Genomic DNA, 26,765 nt, shown 5'->3' with positions numbered 1-26,765 from the left:
CACTTAATCAATCAAATCTCGCCCTGTTTTTCCGCCTTATTTTCTTGCCTCCTGTAATTGCATTTCTGTTTCGTGCGGGCGATGAGTGCGCGCTGTCCAAGGTGCTGCAGCAGCGCGCGCCCCGCCCATCCTCTCCATCTCTCTCTCTCTCTCACACACACACACACACACACACACTTTTTCCTCTCTCGTGCGACCACGTGACACTCCCTCTGCCGAGTCTCGCGGAGAGCATCAGACTGCACCTTTTCCTTCTCAAGAGAACGGAAAGAGAGAGAGAGAGAGATTGAGTCAGAGAGAGGAAACGCGAGAGAGGAAAAGGAGAGCGCGAGAGAAAGAGAGAGAGAGCGAGAGGGAAAGCGCGCGCGCGAGGGGGAGACCAATAGCACCTTGTCGCCTGGAGGCGAGCCTGTGATAATTTTGTCCCTGTCCGGTAGACCGACTCTATCTACCACCGGGCGAGCGTGTGCTGTTTCCTCTCTCGCGGCTTCCAGGTTCCTTTCAAATGGGAAGGTAAAAATCGATGAGTCGCGCGCCGCACTGTTGCCACGGGGACCAAAGGATGTGCTTGAGGTAGGTCGGTTTTTCTGAGCTCTATGTGACCGCACTAAAGGGAAAAAAAAACCTCTGCCGGGTTATGTTTAATTTACCGGGGCGAGGCTTGTCAAAGCACCTTTACAGGTTGTGGTTGTCAATTAAAAATAGTAAGCGTTTGAGGGGGGAAAAAGTAATTACCGTTTTGACCAGCTGTAGATACGGCGCAGGTGACGAGACTGAACCTCCGGTGTAGGCAAGTAAAGGGCGCGTAGGAGGAAAAATGGAGACGAGGTATGGCCGCAAATCGAGAATCGATATTTCAACCGCAGTCACTCACCCCCGTCTATCAATAACTATGATGTCGCCTCTTTTCCTTCGAAGATTTGAGTCGCGGAGAAGAAACTGCGAGTGTCTTTTTCTTTGTCTGTTTGTGTTTGTGCATATTCAGTCGGTGTGTGTTTGTGTTTCGCGTGAATGATGTGTTCAGCTGTTAGAAAACGGAGCTCTGGAGCTGTTAATTCGATAAAGCGAGGCGGTTTGAGTCATCCGCCGCAGCGAGCTGCTCCCGCTCTTTGTGATGGGAGCTAACAGAATCCTCCAGCAGCTTACAGTCATTCAATCCTTTACAAATAAGGCAAACTTAAAAAAAAAAAAAAACAACAACAACAGCAGATGTGGTTGAGGTTTCTCATTTATTATTACGTTAACTCGCATAAAGTCATAAAAAAAAAAAAAAATGTTTACATGATGTTGGCAGTTGCAGGTATGCCACCTTATAAAATTCTCCTGCGGCATGATGGGAGACTGAGGAGCTGCTGTTTGTGTATTTGCGCGTTCCTTCACTGCACAGTTATGTGTTACCTTATAAGACCTTTATGTGTGGACTTTGTGGAAGTACTCTGGCTTTTATTGTTTGTCCAGTAAGTTCAGTCTTTTTTTGGGGGGGGGGGGGGGGGGGGGGGGGCTTGTTAAATGTGCAATATGTGTAATGTGATGATTAAGTGTGTGTGTGTCTGTCTCAGTGTGTGTGCCCAAAATGCATGAGAGAGAGTAATTTGAGATTAATAGCAGGCTTGGGTTGTGTGTGTGTGTCTGTGTGTGTGTGTGTGTAAGAGAGAGCGTTTTTGCGTGAGTGTTTACGTATGTGTGTTGTGTGTGTGTGACCCTGGTTGATTGTGCTGTCTCTGTTCTCTCTGTAGGTCGCTGGAGAGAGTGATGACGTGGCAGTGAGAGACACACATACCTCACTTGTACACACATACACTCACAAACGCACACATATTGGCCCACACACACACACACACACACACACACACACGCTTTAAGTCTTGCCCTACTAAGACAGGAAAGAGGGGGAGAAAATTCAGCTATGACGGGGTCATTTCTCTCCATTACCGATGTGTGAGCCACAAACCCACACACACACGTACTCCGTGGGGAGTTGCCTTCATGGGGGATAAGGCCCTATCTAGGGCACAAAGATGGAGTTTGCATCCTATTTGTCATGTCTCTAACACTCACACAGATGCACTCACAAATACACAGATCCGGAGTCTCATATGTGAGAAGTGAAAAATGAAAGACTGAATGGAGAGGATACACTGAGCATCCCAGAGAAGACAATAACACGGTGTAGGCCTGTAGGGAAAGAAGATTCCCATAACTACCGAAGGTCGGAGGGAACCGCAGTTTGACCCTCTTCTTCAATGTGTTGTCACTTCCTGTTTTAAAGAGAACCCCTGTAAAAGCAGGGCACACCAGAGACACAGAGAAAGTGTTCAACGAAGTGCCCTACAGTTGTCACCATGAGCTGTAGGCTAGAGGGAACATCCCAGCTCTAGCCTCCATCTCCAGCCGTGTGTGTGTGTGAGTGTGAGAACGAGTGTGTGCATGAGTGTGATGGCAGTGTGTGTTTGGGCGGCAGCCCCCCTACTTTTCTTGGGGCTGTGCCTGTGCAGTGTTGGGGGTCATGCCCAAGGCGAGGTCCTGGAGTTTGGAGGCGTGTCCAGCCAGTGGGGGCGGTTCCCAGTGTGGAATGCCTGCTGTGAAAGCGTGCTGAGCTTCAGCCTGCGGACTCACAGCCAGGAGGGCCTGCTGCTTTACCTCGATGATGAGGGCTTCTGCGACTTCCTGGAGCTGTTGCTTCTCCATGGCCACCTCCGCCTGCGTTTCTCAATTTTCTGTGCTGAGCCAGCAGAGCTGCAGTCAGGCGTGGCGGTGAGTGACGGTCACTGGCATGCAGTGCGTGTAAAACGGGACTGGAGGAACACCTCGTTGGAGGTGGATGGACGACTGGAGGGATGGGCAGAAGTGAAGAGCAAAAGAAGAGATATGACAGTTTTCAGCCACACCTTCATGGGCGGGGTGACACCAGAACTCCACTCCTCGCCACTGCGCCTTACATCCCCTTCTGTGCGGGAACATCCCGCCTTCCGTGGCTGGATCACGGCAGTTAGCATCAACGGCTCACTAGCGACGGTGGACAGCTCAGAGGGTGTCACGGTAACAGCTGGATGTGGGCCGGACCACCAGTGCCAGAATGGAGGGGTGTGTAGTGTGGTCAACGACCAGGCCGTCTGCGACTGCTCCGACACCGGTTACCAAGGCAACGACTGCAGCGAAGGTAAGGCCCAGTACCATGCTAACCCATCATTAACATCTCATCTTTTACGTACACAGTTACATACCCCATACACAAACAAACATGCACATGCAAATACAGTTCAATGCCAAACACAGGTGCTGCAGTAGATATTTTTCATTCACACCTTCACCAAGTGCCTTCAATTCGTGTGTTTGACCAACTGCCTTCAAAAACAGTGCAAGACATACTTACTGATTAAGTTTGATATTGATTTATTATGGATGCCAGTTAGTACCGCTTCAGCAGAGAGTTTAAAAGTGGGTCCAGTTTAGTGGATGCTGGAGCTAAGAGCCTGATTCAAGCTGCATTCAAACTTGTGAGTGGAGATCTGAGACAAATTCCTGGAACTGAGTAAAAAGCTTTACCTGACTGTTGGCAGCGTCAAAGTCTTGTTGGGCTCAGCTGGTGTGTTTGGCAAAACACAATAACCATATAGATCCATTATGGATGTGGCTGTTGGCTTGCATTGAGAGGCTTTAATTGGAAGTTGGCTGAGAGGCTGGAAATCAGTGGCTGGTACATGGCTGACATCTGGCTGCCTGTGTTAATGGATTTGCATTGATTCTAGATGGCCTTCACAGGTACAATGCAAAGGGTGTTGAAATGAAGTGTGTACAATCTATAACCTGCCATTTATCTGAACAGTTTGCATCCTGTTAAGATGCTGTGCTTATATAAAGTATGTGTTTTTGCCTGGTGAAAGAGTAGTGTCCTGTTGGTTGTACTCTATAAGCAGTAAGAATTTTGATGACAAATGGCCTCATGGATAAATTAAACTTAATTGCAGGAAAGGCTAAAGAAAATTCTGTTTCACAAATGATATAATATCTTAACGCTACAAGAACTACCTTTGTTTAATACTGTCAAACAAGCCTTTGGTCAATAGAAGTGCCAATATACAGAACAGGGCATGGTAATGACGGCCATTACAAAATGAAACAGCTGCTTAATGAACTCATATACCTTGTTATGGCCACGACTGCAATTGCTTTCATTTCCCTGGCACAGTTGTGTGTGTCGTGAGGTTCATTTGAAGCAAATCTGCATTCTTAATCAATAGCTCTTTCAACTTTTGTATTTTTTTTTTCCTTGAGGCCCCTCTCAGCTTTGCCTCAGTGATTGATGTTTTTATGACACAAATTTGTATACGCCAAAACCAGGCAGAGTGTCCTTGCTGTGTGGCCGCAGTTTGTCACCGACTTGACCTCACACCCCACCCAGCACCGCTGTAAGCATCACACCTCGCTTTAGCCACCCACCATCTCACACCCTAGAATTTAGTGGACGGTGGGATGGCCTAGGTTACCATGGAGACAGGACTTATAAGGAGACCTCATGCCAGGGGTGTTTCTCTGTCCTTGCTCTTCCTCCCTACCCCCATTCCTCAGCTCCAGTCTCTTCCTACTGGACTGCTAGGCCGCTCACTGCCCTAAACCAGCTGTTAGAATCTTCAGGCATCATGTCTGCCATACAAATCTACTTTCATTACATGTTTTGGTGATGAGTGTGTATTTTTGTATGTAAACGAGTCAATCTTAAGGTGCTAGTCCTAATTATCAAAGCAGGTGGGGGGAGCTATAGCTTATGGTGCATTTGTGCTAAAATCATTTGACCAGAATTATTAATAAGTTTAGTAGTGCTACAATGATAAGTGATTAGTTGCTCGACAGGAGTTATTTGGAAAATACTTAAATGATTTATAGTTTTCAAATGAAGTGCCAAAAGATTGTCCAAAATCATGTATGTTTGTACAATTAATGTGTTTGAGTCTTGGGTCTGTGGCTAAATAAAAAAGTAATATAAAGCATCATTTTAAGTTGTAGAAGACAGTCAGCTTTCTCAATTTTTAATTTCAGTCTTACATTTAAAGTGCAAACCTGCAAAAAAATATGACTCTTGTCCAACAACATGAATGTGAGGATTTTCTGCTTTTCTTGATTCAGTATGACAGCAAAGTGGATATAGTTGTGTTTGTGTTATTTTTCTTACTGGAGATAAATCAATTAATTTAGTAAATAATATGCAGATTAATTGATTATCAAAATAACTGAGTTTTGGTCTCAAACTTGATATGCAAAATACCAAACATTCCCATTCTCCAGCCTCTAATATATATGGATTTGAGTTTCTTTTTCTGGTTTTGTGTAAGGTCAAAGTTTATATCTTTTTGTTTGAGCAAATCTAGGAACTGTACTTGAAATAATGACCTGTGTTCAGTCATTTAACTGAGCAAATAGTTATTTGATAAATCAAAATAAAAGGCAGATTGATACACAATGTAGTCCTCTCCGTTGCATGTGAGGTGTCTGTACTTTCAGGAAGTGACAGGTGAAGCTATGATCATCTGCTTGCAAAAACTTGGTGCTGCTTCGCTGAGATTACATGTGATCCAAGTCAGTCTAATCCAGTTGGCTGTTTTGCCCCTGGTTAGAAGCACAGTGGGAGACACAGACAGCACTGATACACGCACACCTGAACAAAAACACATCTAACACAAACATACAAGCACATAGAGAAAAACATTCACACAGCTTACGGGCTTCAGCACCACCATTAGTCACATCACCACTAAGTTACCTGCGAGCAGTGTAGCTGTGCAGGCTGCATGAGAGGTGCAGACATATTATATAAAGGCCCTCACCAGATAGAGTACCTGGTTTGGACTGGCTACTGGCTGGACAAGACCTATTAAGGGTGTTGTTTTATATTCCTAGAGATTGACTCACATTTCAATTGTGAGTGATGCCAAATAATTCTGTGGAGAACAAGTGCTAACATTATATTTTCACTCAGCAATAGCAGCTGATATAAGTACTTGTAGTCTCATAAAATGGAATCAGTTAGATGGTCTACTTGGATGAATATGTGCCGTTATGTATTTGTTTTTTTTTCACATGAAAATATAAAGAATTACATGGATAAATAGTGATTATGTCCTGTTCTATAGTTCTTCAAATAGAGATATCAGTATTTTTTTCTTCCACTTGCTTGTTTTTAGGCAATATTTACTTTTCTTTTTACATGGGTTTTAACATCAGCTGAATAATCACAAAAGTTCTTCTTTTAAAACAACAGAGATTGAATAAGCAGATTCAGTTATATATAAATCTGTATCTCTTTGACTATTTTCAGTAATAAAAGAGGGAGAGACAGAAATGTATAAAAAAGTTCTTCTCCCTTGATTTATTTATTCATGTAATTGTTTTACTTGAGACTTACTGTCAAACCAAGTAACTACAGAGAGTGCTATGAGACTTATTTTTTGCATATTCAATCTTAACAAATGGGCTTACCAGATACAGGCCATACTACAATATTAGCAATCTTACAGCATTAATACGGTATAAAGCTTTAAGCATTTTTCTGTCCAACTGGGCAATATGCAAATTCTGATATTTGCATATTTAAACGTATCAGAACATCTTTACTGATTATAACACATGACAGGGAGTTATTTCATGTTAGAAGGGCTGTGACGCCAAAATAAATTATAAATAACCCTTCCAGCTTTTTTCCTTTGCGTGTTAGTATGACTGCAAAGTTTCAGACTGGTATTCAGTAGAGATGCAACAATAGAGTCAGAAGACGTGTATCACAAGGATCATCCTTAACTACGGGCGTGCAGCTAATGGCTCCAAAAAATGTGCATTATTTGCTCCCTCTATCTTGCTAATAGCAATGCCAAAGTAATATTAACAGACTACATATACAGATACATTTTTTATGGTCATGCAGAGGTGGAATTGTTTTCCTTATCACTGGAAGGTTTGCATGTGATAACTCTAGACAGACAGTTTTTGCTCCACTCTTAACTGTGACTGTTAGCTCTGGTGTTTAAATACACGCAACCGGCACCCGTGCACAGAGTAACTGTGTGCTGTGTAGCCCAATTCAGGGTGCATTTCACTGCCTGTGTGTTTTTTGGAATCAGGCCTAAAGAGTGCAAAATAACTTCAGCTGCAGAAAAATATTAAAATGAAGGCATAAAAAAGCTTCTGTATTAACATGAGATGTCGCACCTCAATCGATGCATTAACGGTGGGGACGTACCAGCGGACTGCCCGGCACTTGGACTAACGGGCACTCACAAACAACCAATTCAAAAAGGAATAAAATGCATGGAAGACAGTTGTATGCAAAACTGAATTAACCTCAATTCACAAGCACCTATTGAAAATTGTTGCATCACTAGTACACAGACTCCCCATGGTTTCTCGTATTAACATTTCAGACATAAGATAGGAAATGCAACATCGTTTATAACGGTTAGACACTGGTGGTAATTGAGAGTAGCTTAATGGCTGGTGTATTAAGTTACTTGTCTTCTCATCTGTAACTCGCTGATAGTGATATTACAATAATTCCTGGACATCAGCTCAGGAAAAAAGATTCAATGTAAAGAGCATTCCCACATTTTCAGTTAAGAAGAGGTCTTTCTAACAGACATAAATAGCAGTGTGTAAGGGCCAAATCATAGACAATGGACATCAGACTGCAACAATTATGTTTGGTGTATGTCTTAAGCCTCTATGAATCATAAAACTTATTCTCTGGAAATAGTTCAGAATTACAGGACAGTCTCAAAGGATAATGGAGCAGATGATGGATGCCCTTTGGCGTGCTGTGTTGTGGTATACTTTTTATTTTTGATTTACTTAGTTTATGCAACTGGCCCCATGCATTTTTATTCATGTCAGTCAGACAATATAGCAGCTCAATGGGATAGCTCCAACAGAAGGATTCCTAGCTAAGTTAATAGCCATGCATCTGTATCAATACCAGTCATTTGCAAATACCAACCCACAGTATGACAGTAAGTCATCTCTTTTCAGAGGCACTTTGGGAGGAAACATATCAAAGGCTGTGCCTGAGTAAAAATTAAGTGGATGAAAAAGAGAGTTAGAGCTAAAAGCTGAGGTCAAAGTCCCCCGTTTGGATAAACATGTTAATAGCACTGAAGGTTTTATAAAATGATTGCATTTGATGCACGTACATTTTTTACATGGTTAAAGAGGTGATCATTATTTGCAACTGTGTGAGTTAAGGCTGTGCAGTTCTGTAAGTGTCAGGCAGAAACGACTATAAAGGTTTATTTCTTACCTTGAAATTATTGTTATTTTGAACCCAGCCACCTCACTTAAGCGGCACAATAAAGCTCTGAGATAAAATTATAACCCTCTGAAAAGTAGAAAAAAAATCAGTTATGAATCTTTAATACCGAATGAATGTGCTCTGCTGAAGGAAAAAGTGGATCCTGAGGACAGTGTTTGAAGCCAAAAATAAGCAGTCTGGCTGCGGCAGTGTGATATCTGTGCACGTTATTGTTAACACCATATCTTTCTTGGCTCCTTGAGATCAACTTTTATTCAGCCCATAATTTTTAAGATAATGACGAGACATATCTATTAAATTATATACACTGTAAGCATTGTTTTCTCCCTGAAAATATTTCATTATTTATACGTCATTCTAAGTTTTGGACATTTCTATTTATTTTATTCTATTTAAGGAGCATTTTTATTTAAAGGACCAATATATAACCCTGACACCTAGCGTTTAAAATGGGTACTGCAGTCCAAATTCAAAACATTGGCGAGTTTTACCACGTTTCTGGTCGTTGAGCTTATTAGACAAATGCCGAAGCTCTTAACTTAGAAGGAGTTACTGGCTGCTGCATTGTTGACAGAGAACCAGCATTTCAACATAGCATGTTTCCCTAATATCTGATGACATTGTAAGGTAATTTTTCTGATTAAATTCTGGAGATATCTTAGATATTGGACCTTTAATATTATTAAATTTTTACTTTACAAACAGGTAGTTTATTTTGTGCCATTTTTATGTACATGTTGACATTGTGCAGCTGGCTGTTAATACAAGGGCTTGTTTGAAATTTGTCCCATGTGGATTCAACTTAGAGCTGAATTTTAAAAAATATATATAAATTGTGTATCGCCATTCAGCTAATAAGTATAGAGATATTTAATCTTTGGACCTTATCACCCAGACCTACTTCTTACCAATGTGAGAGAAGAGGGCTACTTTTCAGGATCTTTTTTTCGTTCAAGGTACAACAATGTTTCCATTTTTGAGAAGAAATAGTATTAGGGATATTCGAACAACAGTCAACAGAGAACGGACTGGGTTATGCATAAATGAAATTACTGTCTAAGCCGCTCTGCCCTCCAGTGAAGGCAGAGTGAACCTGGCTTGTTAGGCCTGGCCTGGCTTGCATTGTCCTTGAGGGCAAATTGCTGTTAGCATGCTAATAGCTCCACCTGTTTCTGCCATGCTACTAGCACAAGGGCAGAGGCAAGGGATGACTCAGATGATGAACTGCACACAGCTCGGAATGCACTCACACATTTACACAAACACACTCTAACATGCACAAAATCAAACACACACTCTCAGTCCCAGTATTGAACCATGCATGCCCCTTGTCCTCTTCCTGCACTGCTAATCCATCCCTACATGTTTCCCTGCTATTTCACATCATAGTAATACTGTCATATTCAATGTAAGTGTATGTGCGCCTGTACGTGTGAAAGACAGAGAGATTGTTGTGTGTGTGTGTTTTATGTGTGTGAGTGTGTGTGCATATTGCATGCTATCTGTCAGGGGGCTCTGGAGAGAGGAAACCGCTGCAAGGTAAGTTCTGGGGTAAAACGGCTCTAAAATCCAAAAATCCAGGTAGGAAAGTGTATTTTCGGCCCACAACCCCTCCCCCTTCAGTATCTACAGGTGTGGGTTGATGTATGTGTGAGTGTGTGTGCGCTTATATAAGTGTATGCACACATTCGTAGTCATAGAGAAAGCATTTGTTCTAATGCTGACGTGTAGGTATATATCTATATAAATATAGATGTATATAGACAAACCTCAGTTTTGGCTACCAGTGCAGCATGGTATCCATCGTGACGTTTGTGTGGACTAATTTGCATGTATGTTACCCTGGTAACACTGGACGGGTGTGCATGTACAGTAAGTAGCCATGGTAACCCTAGGGCTTAGCATGCATGTTAATGAATGTCTGTCTCTCTCTCTCCTCACTCGGCCGCTACACCTTTCCAGAGCACAGCTACACTCCAGGTAGGTTGCACTTTCTATCTATCTATCAATCTTTCTATCTGTCTATCTAATTATCTGTCTGTCTGTCTTTCTTGCACTTCTGTGTGTGTCTGTCTGCCTTCAAATTTGTCCTCCTGCTCTTGATATAAACATATCTTCCTTTCTTCTCTATCTCATCCTCTCCTTTTCATTACTCAAATGTATGCAGTTATTATTTAAGTACATATTTATTTAGCTCTATTATCTTCTTTATCCACCCTTAAGATAATTTTAATTTGTGTCCTTTTCATCTCTTCTCTGCCCTTATTGAATAGTCTATAGTGTAAATACTGTACTAGAGAGCTAGTGTAAATGTTTGTGGGTCTGTGTGGGTATGTGGGGATTGGTCGCTGACAGCTGGTAAGTTCTACATCCCATGTGCAATCATCCGAAATGGCCTCAAGGTTACTGAGACAAAAGCACACACAGATTCTGTTCCGTATACGACCTAGTTCATTGCTGTGTGCAAACGTTTGTGATCATACCTGTGTGTGCATAGGATCGCTGCCTGGGATGAGTAAGTGTCTTCCAAGTCCATTTTTTTTTTTCCATTTAGAAAAATTTAATAATGGAGAAAACAAACACATACGCACAAACACTTTTACACAGAGCACTTTAGCCTTCGTTAGTATGTCACTGAAAGATCCCAAAAAAAAAACACATATATGCACAAGCACATACTTCACACTCCATGATCCTTTGCTGTGCTGACTGTGCTCTTGTTTTCCTTTAAGGTCTGGCACACCTGATGATTGGCGACCAAGGTATGGCCTCCTCTTACCTCACTTCCTGTTGTCCTCTGCTATACCATCATACCTCTATCTCCTCACTCCCACACTCACAACTCCCTGAATCCCTCCCCCAATTCATCACCACCTGGCGCTGGAGGAAGTTGTCTCTTTAGGCACTGAACCAAGGTCAGTTTTTTTTTTCGCTCTGTAATTGAGATTTCTTCATTTTTAAAACGGTCCCATTTGGCTTCATCAGAAAATTTCAGTTTTGATTTAAACTGAAATGGATGACCTGGGCTTTTGCAGTAGAACAATTAAAAAATATCAAATAAAGTATGTCCTTAAATGTGACTTTTTTTAAGGGAGTGATGAGCCTGAGAGCAACTTCTGCTGTGATTTATCCTATTATCCTGACTGCTGATGTGGGAGGGGGTAATGGGAGGGTGTAGGCGGCTGCAGCTTGACGGCGCTTGGCTGGCTTAGACTTGGCAGGTCATGGGAATGGAGCTAAGAGCCGACTGACCGACTGACTCCTTGAATGGTTTGAATTAGTTTTTACTCTTTCACCTCATTTCACTTTCTCTCATCTGTATGTAAGGGTTCGATTGAGGGGATGGAAGCGTTCGAGTGTGTGTATGCACAGTGTTTACATACCGGTATGTGAGCATGATGTGCTATTTGCATCATGGTTCGGATCAATGACTGTTGCAGTTTTCACAGGAACACTCATCCACATTATCCGTGGCTTTTTCATCGGCATCCAGCATGTCTTGCTCCACCGTCGCCGGTCCTCACATGGGCTCCTTCTCACACATTGTTGAGCACATGTGAATCTAAACAGATGTTCCTGTGAATGAAAGCAATGCTGTTTACATGACACCCCCCCCCCCCCCCCATCCAAGTCGTCCTGTGTTTTTGAATACTTTCTTAAACACCAGCCCCTCTGCTCTACCTTTTTGTTCAGTGATGAACAAACTCACTCTCTTTCTTGCCTTCTTTCTGCCTTTACTCTCCTTTGTTCCTGCCCTCTTTCTCTATATGGGACACCACCCTCTGTGAATTTAAGAATGCTCAGAGGTACCACCCCTGATTTTCATGTGTATGGCTAAGTGGCTGTCTTCGATGGTTTTGAAGTTAAATGGCTCCTGTATAGATGGTGATGCACACATTTAGAACCAATAGGCTTCAAGTTTTTTTTCGGGTTGACCCTACTCATCAAATATGGGAGCTTGGTTTAAGCCCTAAACCTCATAATATGAAAATCTAGGTACCACTCTGGCAACAGTTTAGCAACATTTGGTTGGTTAGACAAAAAAAAAAGAAGCTTTCTGAGAAAAAAAATTCAAGTTTATTACTTATCATGCAATGCAATGCAATTATCAATTCACTTAAAATTGTGAAATGATCACTGTTTGGTTTGGTTTAGGCAGGAAAACTACTTGGTAAGGTATTATAAAACGTTTTTTTGATGAAGATAAGTCAAAACATACAGAACATCATGGCTACCTTATGCAAAGTAAGTACTGCACTGTAGTTAGCTTACGTTCATCATGTATAATTTAAAAATACTTAAACATAAGCTTCATAAAATGGATCAACATGAACTATGGCCCTATTTACACTTTGCATTAACATCCCTACTGGATGATTGGATCACAGTGGACAGCCTTAATGCTAGGTTTGAACGCACCCAATATGTCGCTTTTGTCCACACTGGTTTGGTAGTGTGAAAGCTCATGCTTCCTGGGCCACATTAAGGACCGTGATTTAATCTGTGGTAGCACTGTTGAGAACTGGGACAACAATGCTGCCTCCCCCCCCCGGGTGAAAACGATGTGATGACATATTTGGTCTTTTCAAACGAAAAATTATGTATAAGTGCTTATTTGTATATGCAGCAGGCAAGTGAGATCCAAACACAAGTGGTCACTGGGTACACAATGTTAATGCAAAGTGTAAATGTTCTTACTCAAGTGCTGTCCACTTGTGATCAGATCACTAATACTACATGTTGATGCCAGTTGAAAAAGGTTATATGTGTTTCGCACAGGGATTGACCTATAGGCTCCTGGGTGAAAGTTCAGTGTTTGAACCATCCACTATAGCTAAAAAAAGAAATGGCATTTTATCAGAATATTTGTTTTGAACATGGACGATTAACACATCGTGCTTAAATTAAATTAAATAAACATGTTCACACTAAGCATGCTAATAATTTAAACTGTCAGACAGAGGCCTGGAGACATGGAGTCTGTATTATACACCATGTGTCCCATCAGATAAACTCAAGCTAGCCAGCAGCTACCTTCAGATTAGTTAGAGTCAACTTGTTGCGAGGTAAGTTGGCAAGATCGTTGAGGAATAAGAGAAAAGCCAGATAAACGTGGCAAACGTCTCAAAAAAAAGAACAGCACTACTACTAGTCAGAATCATTTTGGAATCAGGAGAGACATCGCTTTACATACACAGGTACTGTGCAATCATGCAGTATTAATAATAATAAAGTATTATCCTATCCTATCCTAGAACATGATAAATAAACAGGAACTCCTACGCACACTACATGACCTTTTCTGAAAAACAAAACATTATTACACATTGTACATTTTCCTCATGCCGTTATTCTTCATCACAAGACTTCAATGCCAAATCAAAATATAAAGCTAGAGGAAAGCATTCAGAAATAATATTAGAGGGGTACCTAGAGTTTCATATTTGTGACTTTGGACTGTGGACCAAGCTGCAGTATTTGAAGACCTGGTGTTTCACATTCAATTGGAATGGTTTATTTTTGGTAAGGTAAGCTGTACATGCACGTGTGTAAATGTGCTCATACTTGAGCATGCTTTGAATGATCAGGAGCTCAGGCCGACTGTGCTTTTGAAAATCGAAAAGGTAGGTGCCTTGAATCAGCCGGCTCTGCATGATGCTGATGAATACACTGATTGACCCACATGAAGACAGGCCTGACCGTGACACGCTGATCTGAGTCTATTGTGCTCTTTGATTGGATGAGAGAGGACTTGATGGCGGCTGTCTCCCATTGTGATCGGGTCCCCGTGTATTCAGTGAAATGTGCTATTTAACGGAAGCCGGCGGATAGAAATATCTTGAATAGAGCACAAATGATGTCTTCAACCATCTATCACAGTGAGACATCTCTACTCTGACAAGTATATTTCTATGGGAGCCTTCTTGCTATATTTTGATTGCTAAGTATGCGCCTAGTGCTTGAGTTCCTGCCTTAAAATGTCTGCCTTGAATCATCCAGGTGGCAGTGAAAATTTAATTGCTTCATCTGGCTTATGCTCAGCATTTTAAATCACCTACTTACGGGCTGACATGTATTAACATATGTCTCTCGCACTAGTACAGATTGTATTCAGTGTATTTGTGTATAGTGGATGCCCTCACTTTTACAGATGTCTGGATTGTCATAGGCTGGATGTAGAAATGTGTCTGAGTTATTTTTTCCCTTTATTTGTCTTAAACCTTTGATGTCTCTTTTTCAAACTGTAAAGATGAAAAGGCTGTGTGTGTGTGTGTGTGTGTGTGTGTGTGTGTGTGTGTGTGTGTGTGTGTGTGTGTGTGTGTGTGTGTGTTTGCTCTGCATACTGAGATGTAAAGGCTGTCAAATGGTGCAGACGAAGCCTAGCTTAGGTTAGCTCAGCGTAAAGAGGCTTTTTGAGGAGCCCGCAAAGCTGAAATGAGTTTCTTTGAGGGGCGGATTGGCTGTGGGGAGGGGTGTCTTAGAAAGATATATAGCATGTGTGTGTCTGCTTGTGTGTGTGCTTCAAGGAGAAATTGAGAAAAAGCGAGTTTGCCTGCAAGAAGAGAGCTAAAGGAATGAATGATAGAGGGAGTAGAGAGAAAAGTGAGGGAGAGATAAAGTGAGTCGTCTACTCCCCTGTGATGTAGAGCAACTGGCTGTATCTGCAAAGAGACAGCGGTGCTCCCGTCTGCCCTCCCAGCCCAGTCATTCTCCGAGGGACATCAGTCCTGATGGGGAGCCCTGGACCTTTCCCCTCCTCCATAAAACACAGCTATCACTGTCCCTGGAAACGATACCCACAGATCACTAATCACTTTGAGTGGGTGAAAATGCACGAATTGTGGAGGGAAGAAAGAAAAGAGGGAGCCAAATTGGATTTTCATAAGTATCGAGCAGCCAAAGGAAAGGGGGAAATGGATTTTTTTTTCCCTGAAAAGTATTGAGCAGCAATAATCTGGATGGAAAATGTGCTTAAAGCCAAGTAGCAGATTTTGCCCTTTCTCTTCTCTCTGTCTGGTCAAGAATAGACCGTGAAGGGTTCAGGGTGAATGAGTGATTGTGGGTTCTGAATAGGACAGAGGAGCGGCTCTTGGACATAATTGGCTGCAATGCTCGTTTAGGATATATATATTTATTCATAATTAGCTCTCAGGCAGGTTGTCTGGTTAATAACTGTTGTTTGTCTAAATGTTCAAGTGTTCTCGATATCCATCCTACAATCTGTGAACGGCATAAACAAGTGGTCCACTTCGCTTAAAGTGACCTTTACACATGCGCGCTTACGTGAACGGACCGACAAACAGACGCACACTCACACACAGTAACCTTTAGAGAGTGGCCACTGAGTAGGTGAGTGAGTGTGTGTTCAGTGTAAATATGCATGAGTAAGGCTGCCTGCACATATTCTTCACGGTCAGTGGATGAAGGCAGGAGAGAGAACGAGCAGCGTGTGTGCGTGTGTGCGTGTGTCCGTATGTGTCTGTATTTGTGTGCGTATGCATGAGTGCCTGTTCAGGGAGGTGGATTGTGAGTCATCATTTGTGACTCATAAAGCGTCGGCAATCAAAGCGGCTCATTTTAACACATTGTCTTATGGCACAAACACACACAGATGGACGCACACACACACACACACACACACACACACACACACACACACACACACACACACACACACACACACATGTTCAGTGTCACACTCTTCAAAATCCTCTTTTAATTGTCCCTTTTGTTTTTTTGCACCTCCTTCCTCTCACTGTCTCCCTGTGTGCAAAATGTCCATTCTTTTCTCACAAAAACACATGCACGCACACACACAGAGGACGCGCTCCATGCTGACTCCACCATATGTGGGGCTGGGAGTGGTAGCAGACGCCAAGACAAGAGGACCCAGTCGGTACCAGCAAAGTACAGCATGTCTCCTACCTCTTACTCATCATCATCTAACAGCCCTAATAATAAACCACACATGGACAGATTATTCTTGAATAAAACACAGGCACTGGGACCGAATTATAAAACATATTTTAGTTTATTTAATTATGCCTTTAGTTTTCATCTGAAAATGAATCCACAAAATCTTAAGAAAATATAAAAATATCTACTCAAGCAAAAGGAAAGTAGTGTTAAGCATTTTATATTTTTATATTTGATCATTTGTTTTGCTGATTAATTGCCTGGAGAAAACAAATAGTGATAAATACCAATTATGAATTTCCATCCGTATCGTATCCTAACGTATAACAAAAAAGTGATTCAAAAACTCAAATTAAGCTACTGGAACCAAAAACATATTCAATAGTCAACTTTGTTGCTCACTGACTTTCTCTTGTTGCAGTGTTCATATACTTTTTCTTTATTCCATTCTTCATTTTGAAAGAGAAATAATTTACTGAAAATAACCATGATGTTGACATTTTCATGTCCTTGTAGAAAGCAATGAAGGAAGCATCTGTATTTGTTGCTGTTTCCTTTTCATGAGAATTTTTCATTGTATTATTGATCCATTACACTTTGGAATATCACAAGAATATCACACATTTCTGTACCTGATAGCAAAATGTAAAAAAAACAAAGCATCAGAGCTTTGGAATAGCATAGCATTTCCTATTTTAAGAATACAAACAGCAATTTTTCAGACACATTTGAGCTTTAGCACTTATTGAAAAGCTTACATAATTAAAGCAGGCAAGTGAGCAGCAACCAACTCGACGTGAGAGAGCTGCTTGGTGTTAAGAGGCATGTGTCTGGTGATTGGCAGCCTGCCTGACTGACTGCCATGAATTCGGCTTCTGAGTGCCTCATCTTGAGCTATAAAAAAAAAAGAAAGAAAATAAAACTGTTCAAACTAAGTTGTGCATGCTGTCACCATTAGCAATGATTCCAACAAAGTTTTCATTACAAAATGCAGTTTTTCAATATAAATCCCTTTCAATAATGGGACTAATTCTGCCTCCTCTCTTTGCAACCAACAACTATTATATTGCTGTAAAACAGGACTCATTAATGCTTAACACCCGTGCACTTCTTCTAATGGAGTTGAAGCAACACACACAGAGCTCAACCCCATGTTATCAGTGAGACGCACAGATTCCGAAGTCGCCATGGGAAATGTGTTGCAATCCCACAAGTAAATGTATACATTTATTGGTAATTGTATGCAATTACTATCCCGTTAGCAAGTGTGCACATTAGCATTTTTGAAAATTCACAGCACCGCTAATAGGGACACACAAAGCCGATGCACCCTGTAATCGCCTGGAAAATAAAGACATCAAACGGACTCCCCATTTAAAGAGGATGAAGGGAGAAGACAGAGCGGAGGCTGGCTGCGTATGGAAGGAAGAGAGGGGGGTGTGGGCAGAATAGGGTAAAGGATTGTAGAAAAGTGATAGTGAGGAAAGATTGGAGCGCGTTCAAAAAGCAGGAATACCAAAGAGGGCTGGAAAGAGAAGGTCGGAGACGCAGAGGGAGACAGGAAGGGAGATAAGACTGCAGCGTTTCTCAGCAGGAGCGCTGCATCTCTCCTTGGGCTCCCCGACATGACACAGTCTCGCATCAGCCAGGATGGTATTCATCAGAGATGCAGATGCCTTATCCAACAGACATACACACAAACACACTCCTTTTCTTTTTTTTTTTTTTAGAAAGAAAATAGAAAGAAACAATCTTGTAGAGACTCCAATTGTCTTTTACCTGTTCTAGCAATTTCCTTTGTGTCAGCGTGGGGGCTCAGGGTAGTGGCCCAATTGGCGTTTCACTCCAGTGCCCCATCTGGCATTTGAAGTTCATTTCTGTGCTGTTTGCCAGAACAAGAACAAACACGTGAACAAGCTCACACACTTGCAGTCACAAGTATTGTGCAGGAACACTTAATTATTTGTGGTACTTGTAAGGCATTGCTGCAACAACGGAAATAGCCACCGCCTTCATTAAAACCCCACTTCATTACCTTTATGAAAAGAGGTCTTTATGATCTTGTTATTTGTTAACAACCTGCTGTAAGGGATTTCATTAGGTGTCTGTTTGTGTGTGTGGCACTGTGTGTGTATGAAAAACATCCATGCAAATCTGAGCTTTGTAATTAGTCTGTGTGGTTGGATTTAACCTCATTGTTTCAAAACAGTTTGGCTTTATGTATGCTCAGATCCACATTTTTTTTCAGTTCACTTGTTTCAGCGCTCTCCATGCATATGTGCCATGATGTGTGTACGCGTGTTTGTGTGCACGCCTGTGTGTATCTGTGTGTGTGTGTGTGTGTGTGTGTGTGTGTGTGTGTGTGTGTGTGTGTGTGTGTGTGTGTGTGTGTGTGTCTAACACGGATGAAACTGACTCTGATCTTATCCAGCTTAAGACAAATACACTGTTCTGCCTGCAGACATTGTCATGGAAACAAGCCGGTTTCCCAGGGTACCAGAGAGAAGGCCAAATTCAAGCTTCAGACTGAGAGAGAGAGAGAGAGAGATGAGCACAGATAAAAGAAACAAAAAGGGACAAGAAATAAAAGATAAAAAAACAAAGGCAGGATGTGTTCTGTCCATTGTTTTTTCTTAATTCAAATGAATTAACTATGTCATGGATTATTTAGTAATATTTAATGTGTCCCAAAATATAGATGTGCTGTATTTTATGTCACCCAATAGATCAGTGGATGTTTTTACTAGTGCTGCAACTAAGCTTTCCCAGCAGCATAAAATTTCACTTTAACGACTACAAATGCTGTAAATACTAACTTTAAAAAGCTTAAACTGTCAAATTTCAGTAATTTAGGCTAAGTGATTAGCAATTTAGTTCTCTTTATGTGGATTTAGTAATAGTTGAAGCACCAAGCATAAACTTGTTTGTAATTTGTAAACCTATAGTCAATAAGATATTTGATCTATAAGGTGACATTAAGTAGGGAAACGCAGTCATGCCACCGCTTCAAAAGGGAAATATGAACTGATGAAACCTAACAGAGAAAAAGAGCAATCTTCATCGATAAATCCAAATTGTTGATTCATTTTTGTTACTGCACAGGTTACACTTCAGCCCCACTACACCTTTACTATATCTCACCTTAAATGTTTTAAAGCATATATCATGTGTCTGGAATAAATGCCTTCAATTTAACAACAACAACAAAAAGAGGAATAAGAGCTATTCGTTGCCAACCACCAATCTGTCACTTGTGTCCTGACAGTAATATCCTCCTCTACACTATTGCTCCCTTGGCAGTGATGCGATAGTGAAATCGCTTTCGAAGCCAAATGCTGTATATCACTGAATAGAGATGGAAACGGCAGTCTGAGTGCCTTTTAGCAAACTTGTCTTTATGGATTTTCACACTTTAACCTAATATAGAGACTATGCATTCGTTAGCATACATTTACATACATTTCTCACGCTGGTCATCTATCTGTGTACTGTTTGAGTGCATAGTTAATCCACCTGTCTGTTATTAAAGAGGGATGCCTTCGTGCAGGGTGTTTGAGTTTATGCTGTGTGCGTGTGCGTGTGTGTGTGTGTGCGTGTGTGTGTGTGTGTGTGTGTGTGTGTGTGTGTGTGTGGACAGTCTGAGAGGAGCTGATAGCAGAACTGCATGGTGGGCTAAAAACGAGGTGCAGTGGAATTGCAGTGTGCTATCTCCAGAATGACAGGGCTGCCATGATTGAGGCTTGCTACACTAGGATTTAGATACCCCAGCATTTTTCTCTTTTTTTTTCTCTCTGCCACTCCCCTCTTTCCTTGTCTCTCTTTCTAGCCTTCCACCTCTTCTTCTCTACAGTTTTGTGTCGCCCATCTCAATGAGTCCCTCCATCTCCCCACTTTTATTCTCCCTTCTTTCTTTGCATCTTTCCCCCCTTTTTTTTCCCACCCTGCTCCCTCTATCAGGTGCTGTATAATGTAGGCTCCCCTGATGTGCTCCCAGCCTCCATCCGCCATTTTGATTCAGTACAGCTGTCCATGATAATGTACTGTTCACTCAATCACTCTTCCTCCCTCACCCTCACCCTCCTTCCCTCCATCTCTCTTCCTGTCTCCCCTTTGTGCAACACACATGCACAAACGCACATATTTGCAGTAACCACCCCTGTAACACTTGGTTGCCATGGAAATGAGAAATTAGCCTGATAAATGTTTAGGAGGAAAGCATTGGGAAGAGACAAAGCCATATGAGACCCGTACACACACACCACATAAAGGCAAACTCACAGAGAAATCCATGTGATGTGTGTTTGATCGTCGAAGAGACGGTACAGTTGCAGCTGGTCCCAGTAGCATCCGCCATCAGATCAGTTATTTGCGCTGTCTCTCTCTCTCTCTCTCTCTCTCTCTCCGTGTCTGACTCTCTCCAGCTCTCTCTCTCCCTCCCTGCTGCTTCCCCACAGACTGCTTTATTCATTAGAAGAAGTAGTTAAATGTTAGCCTTCAAAGTCTAACGCCAATCACCCTCCATCTTTTCATTCTCTCCTATTCCCCCTGCGACTCCGTAATTATTAATTTCTCTCCTCTTTCCCATGCTACTATCTTTTATTTTTTCCAGGTTATTCCTTACACAACATCCCACCTTTCCCTTCTCCCTCTGTGCTTTCTGTTCCTATCCATTTTTATTCAACTAGTTGATTAATTGTTTAGTCTTTTAATGTACCGGAACCAAAAAAAAGGACGTCTTTATAAACTCTGGTACTTTTATTTGTCAAAACGAGGTTAAGAGCTTAACATCATGTAATGCTGAAAATACTTTAATAATCAACTAATTGCTGATGAAGTAGATCACTGGATACTGTTCTATTCATTCCAGTACTATATTTAGACTTTACATCCAACCACACAATCAGCAAACAAAACCAAAGAAAAGATACAATTATAGAAATAGTCATATAAAACAGCCAACAATTAATTCCTCTAACACCACCTTTGAACACGTTGAAATATTTAAAAAAATTGACAAAACTCATCAATATTTGAAAATAAAGCGGCTTATTCTCCAGAGCAAGGGAAATATTTGAAGCGTTTTTGTAGGTTTGTCCCTTTATTTTTTTTTCCCCTCACTGAATTAGGTTATTTCATTGACATATATTAAAAACATTTTTAATGAGAGTTTAGACCAAAGGAAACCTTTGCAGTCAGGACTGTGACTGCCAATTAATTTCCCGTCAAATTACCTTTCAGTGAATCAACTTATCATTTCAGAATAACAGTCAGGGCTTTTTTCTAGCGAATAAAAACAAATAGGACCTCAAAATAGTCACCATACAGGATATAAACAAGAAGTATGCACAAGAGGAATAAAAACTACAAAAAAAAACAAATAAAGCTTTGCAGAGATTTAACAGAACTTTTAATTACTTACTTAATATGTAATTAAGTTTTATTAAGATCTTTTATACCGAAGAGCCCTTAAGCATTGATAATAATTTACTCGTAGACTTCACGTACAACCTGTCATCTCCATCAGCAAAAATAATTTAATATATAAACCATTTAAAACTCATATCAAATATAACCTTATAGAGATTTAGACTCTTTTTTTGCTTTTGTGTTTCCCTCCGTTTTCTCTTCATCTGTTTCTCCTCTCGCTTGCTCGGTTTGATCGACAGAGCTCTCCACAGGATGAAGTGTGACATGTGGTGTGTATGTCAGTGTCTGTCTCACTGTTTACTCTGAGCTAATACTGACTCACTCCATTAATCTGAGCTACAACAGAGCCACTCCAACCTGCCCACTTGAGAGCCTGTGTGTGTGTGTTCTTCCATGTTTGTGTGTGTATATTCTATAGATGTGTGTGTGTGTGTGTGTGTCTACTGAATACAGGCATGCAGGACACGTGTCCTTCATTGTGTTTGTGTCACCCAATATGCATTTTCCTGCCTGATTTGTGTGCGTATACGCCTGTTGTTGTTGTTGCGGGCCAGGGCTCCCAGATCGATGCAGAGATGCTTTATGTGCTCCTGTCTGCTCTAATGACATGTCTGTAAATTAGTAACAGAATGGCGGAGCAGCACACTGAAACCTAATGGCACCTCTGTAAATTACAGCTAGAACGCTGCTGAACGGCTGCGTGTGTTCTCATTGTGAACAACTCGCACCCTCGTCTCCCTCTCCCTCCCTCCGCCACCTCATCTACATTTGTCTTTATGTCTGCTTGTGTGTCAGTGTGATTGTGTTAGCATTTGTGGCTGTTCTGTCTTTCTTTTTCTCTGTGTGTGTGTGTGTGTGTTGTGTATGTGTCCCTTTTTTGTGTGTTCGTCTCCCTCCTACTCCTCGCTCTCTCTCTCCTCGCAGTAAAGAGTAGCCTGAGGCCCTGAGTTGGTAATAGCTTTTCTGACAGCAATACACCAATATTTACAGAGACCAGCACCCTCCCACACCCCCACACACATTTCATGCACACATAAAAAGCATATACTACACGTCTGTACACAAACACATTTCATGTACGCAAACGCACACACACACTCTTAATTAACATGCTGGGAGGGAAGGAACACACTTGAGGGAGCTCACACACATGCTGGCAAACAACTTGTTGTTGCTCACTCATATATTGGCATTCACACTTGTTTTTTTTTTTTTCATGCTACCGACGCAAAGAAAGACAATTTGCATTGTTATATATTCTCACTTCTCATTATTCTCTCAGTGTTATATTCACTGAAGTACGGGCCAATTCCATTTCAACGCTCTTCTCCCTGCTTCTCACTACCTTAATAAGCTATTACACTTCAGTCTATTCATTATGTGGCAATCATCCACCATCCCTCCCTTCCTCACTCCATCCTCTCCAGCGGTTCTTCCCCAACTGTCTGTCTTGCTCCAATCTGACCCAGTGCGTGTTAAATTCCCCTCTGTTCTCCTCATTATCATGATCTACAAGTTGGTAGTTGTGCCAGAGGCTCCACAGGGCAAAGGAAAAGGAGGCCAATGAGATGTGCATGGAGAGAAATGGTGGCGTGAAGCTTAGAGGGGAGGTGTGAGAGCTGTAGGAATGGTGGTGTGGAGAGTAGATGATGAGGAAGGGTGATGCTTTGGGGGGGGGGGGGGGGGTTGAAACAGACAGCTAATGTCACCCCTGCTTGCCAGCTCAATACTATGATTGTCTTTTGCACACAGATGTGTGCATATTTGTTCCGGTGCTGGCTTGAGTATGCACTTTTGTAAGAGTAGAGTAGATAAGAGAGTGGGAGCTTAAGGATGATGGATTGCAAAACCTTGGTCTTGTGTCCTTGGGGGTCACTGAGGGTGTGCAAGGTAAGTCGCTATTGGCTGTCTCCCTCTTATTCTGAATTCTAATTGGCCAATCCTGCCTGCTTTTGCTGCCATTATGCTTACAAGGCTGCTGTTCTCCATCTTCATCGTCATCCTTCCTTAAAATCTTTCTCACCTTAACTCTAACCGCACAGACAAAGTCACACACACATTCTGGCATTGGATGAACATCACGAAATGAGCCATGTTGTCAAACAAGACCACATCGTTTCAGACTGCCAGCACAGCTGTTCTCTCAAAAGAGAGGATGGCAGGTTTCATAACCAGTTTGGAAAGGTACAGACTCACGACTCTGTCTCTCTCTCTCTCTCTCTCTCTCTCTTGCATCCACACTTTTTAATCTGCAACCCACATGAGTGATCAAAGCTTGTTTACACACTGCTTCATGGTACGATTAGAGGTATGGAAGGAAGTGTTTTTTCCTAGTGCTGGCATCAGTGAGGCTTTGCTTGACAGTAACAACATTTGCAGCATCTCAAAACAATATGTTTTGTGCTGCACATCCGAATCAAATTTAACCAGGCCCGGCAGAGCTTTGTTTTACTTGCCTGGCTCTGATGAACACCCACTATTTTATCATCTTTGAGCATATTGTGAAGGGCAGTGTGGGAAGCTCCAACATAGTTTGGATATGTACAAATCATTATGATTTCGTTAAACAAGAGAAAAATGACACTAAACTTCTTCGTTCTTCCTCCTCCTTCCTCCTGTCTCTTTCTGTCTCAGCTCGCGAGGAGTATGTGGCCACCTTCAAGGGCTCGGAGTACTTCTGCTACGACCTGTCCCCCAACCCAATCCAGTCGAGCAGCGATGAAATCACGCTCTCCTTCAAGACGCTGCAGCGCAACGGCCTCATGCTGCACACTGGCAAGTCAGCCGACTACGTCAACCTGGCGCTGAAGAATGGTGCCGTGTCGCTCGTCATCAACCTGGGCTCCGGGGCGTTCGAGGCCCTGGTGGAGCCCGTCAACGGCAAATTCAACGACAACGCCTGGCACGACGTCAAGGTCACCCGCAACCTGAGACAGGTAACCAGACAACAGGGGATCGAGGACTGAGCAACCAAGCAAACAGGAGAGGAGATATATCTGTTATTTAGAAAGCCCATTTAAAAACCAGATGATTTAGTGAAAACATTTATTGAAGCATATTTGGATTTCAGTTAATGCTAAGCAATCAGAAAATAATTCCAAGCATAGTTTTTGACATTTTCATTAACCCTTCAAGTCAATTTGTTACTAAAAATGCCGAACATATCTAGTCTCAGCTACTAAAAGTTGAGGATTTTCCACTTGTTCCCTAAAAACATGTTTGGATATTGGACCACTGATATTGGATCGAATCTGCAGTTCATTCTTACATAAATTAAATGAATAATTTAGCTTAGAAAATGTCAACTGTTCTCAAGAAAGCAATAATCAACTTTTTGACCACTTTTATGACATTTTCTAAGCTAAATTATCAATTTAATTTATGTAAGAATGAACTGCAGATTTACTCAAAGCTGTAAATAACTGTTTGACTTTGTTAAATAGTTGATATGTGTATTGACTTTGGTGAACCACAGTGCTTCGCAGATGTTTCAGGGGGCAGTGGGCAGCAGAAAAGACTTTAGTCCGCAGCAAGAAACTAATCAATGTAGAATCTACGGTCAGTGGTCTGTTGTCCAACTGCAGTGATGCTGTGGTAGGAAGAAAGTACCTGAGGTTTGGTCTTAGTTTACAGTGGGTTAACCACCAGACCAGCACTGCTTTCAGCTCTAGGTGAGTGCTCTTTTAATAGTGTGTATGTGAACAAGCGTGTGTATGAGTGGGTGAACGAGGGAGCGATTGAACTAGAGAACATCTGCTAGGTCACTAGCACTCAGGTGCTTGTAACCCACCTGTGCCCTGCCTTCTACCGTTTGCCTGTTTGTACTACTAACTTGACTACTAACTTTACTAACCTGCTAGTGAAACTAACCTTCATCCATGGAATGATTCATTCTACTAACCTAACCTGTGCCCTTCTCCTAGCGAGACCACTCCAACCAACCTACTAACCTCACCAGAGGCCTTCTAGCTTTCCTTTTTTTGGTTCCCAAAGTTGTTCTGTTCACAGTTTTTTTGCTTTCCTTTCTCCCCCTCTCCTACAAAGCACTCAGGCATTGGACACGCTATGGTAAACAAACTCCATTGTTCGGTAGATATCATTCTAATTGTTTCTTAGTTTGGGTTTGCCCCGTGTCTATTTCCTTTTGAGCCATAGACATCAAAACTAAACCAATACAAGGATAAATGCGGTTGGTAATCTTTTACGCTTAAAAAGCCCCTGTCCCACCTCTCCTTGCCAACCACTTTTTTTTAAATCCCCCCCTTTCTCTACTGTTTTTTTTTTCACCCCATCTCTCTGTGACATGTAGGCTGTACTGATTGGCTCATCCCTCACCTGCACGCGATTAGCGAGCCTTCCCCTACTGCATGGCGTGACTAAGAAACCCTTCCACTCTCTGATTGGTCCGTTAAATGGATAGAGAGGTCCTCCTTTCCCCTCTATTTTATTCTTTTTTTGTCCTTTTTAAAAACCCTTTCCTCCTCCTCTCTTTGCCACTGCATGTTCTCCATGGTGCCTCTGCTTCATCATGTCTTGTCTTTTCTTTGAATCTTTGAAACCTCTTTACCAATGATTGCATGCTGAGAGAGGAGCAGTCTGCATGTTTATATATTTATGTGTATGTGTGGAATGAGCCGTAACCCATATAACACCTGTGCGTGTGTGTGTACATCAGTGTATGTGTCGTAGTCCATGTGTCATCTCATTCAGACTCAATGATCTAACAATCCCCCCCAGACCACTAACTAACTAACACCATCATCACAAATCACTCGAACAACACGGAAACATAACATCATCACAAATACTAACAGCATTGAAATCATAAACCCTAACCTCAGTAACCCCACACAGCCTGGCCTGACACAAGAAAACATGACTGTGGCTGTTAGCAGTGCAACTAACAACTACTAACAACTGAATAGTACTAACACTAACTGTAGAGCATGAAGAAGCCTGCAGAGATTTTACTAACACCTGCCTGGCTGGGCAAGTTTGCCTGGCAGACCACCAGTGAGAGGGAACTAACTGCAGAGAGAAAGTCAGCATTGTACTGTAGAATATCAAGGTGATAAAACACCACTAACTGTGAATTACGTGTGACAGGGTCTGCAACCAATGCAAGTTA

General features: G+C 41.8%; 1 protein-coding gene across 20 annotated transcripts in view; it reads left to right on the top strand.

Moving 5' to 3' along the window:
• Positions 1–223: 223 nt before the first annotated feature.
• nrxn1a (neurexin 1a) overlaps positions 224–26,765 on the top strand; it is a 60,704-nt gene continuing 34,162 nt past the window's right edge. For 4 of the 20 annotated variants that reach the window (XM_061029191.1, XM_061029179.1, XM_061029189.1 and 1 more), the window contains exons 1-6: positions 226–573; positions 1,737–3,160; positions 10,256–10,273; positions 11,026–11,055; positions 24,272–24,573; positions 25,682–25,705. In XM_061029191.1, the coding sequence (XP_060885174.1) occupies positions 2,428–3,160; positions 10,256–10,273; positions 11,026–11,055; positions 24,272–24,573; positions 25,682–25,705 (1,107 nt within the window). In that variant the 5' untranslated portion in view covers positions 226–573; positions 1,737–2,427. Of the gene's footprint in view, positions 574–1,736; positions 3,161–10,255; positions 10,274–11,025; positions 11,056–24,271; positions 24,574–25,681; positions 25,706–26,765 lie in introns of all 20 variants that reach the window. The other 16 variants (XM_061029184.1, XM_061029180.1, XM_061029187.1 and 13 more) reach the window with 14 other exon arrangements.

The sequence above is a fragment of the Labrus mixtus genome, chromosome 21, assembly GCF_963584025.1.
Source record: "Labrus mixtus chromosome 21, fLabMix1.1, whole genome shotgun sequence".
Taxonomy (NCBI): domain Eukaryota; kingdom Metazoa; phylum Chordata; class Actinopteri; order Labriformes; family Labridae; genus Labrus; species Labrus mixtus.
The sequence above is the reverse complement of the archived record's forward strand: the minus strand, read 5'-3'. Positions and strand labels throughout refer to the sequence as shown.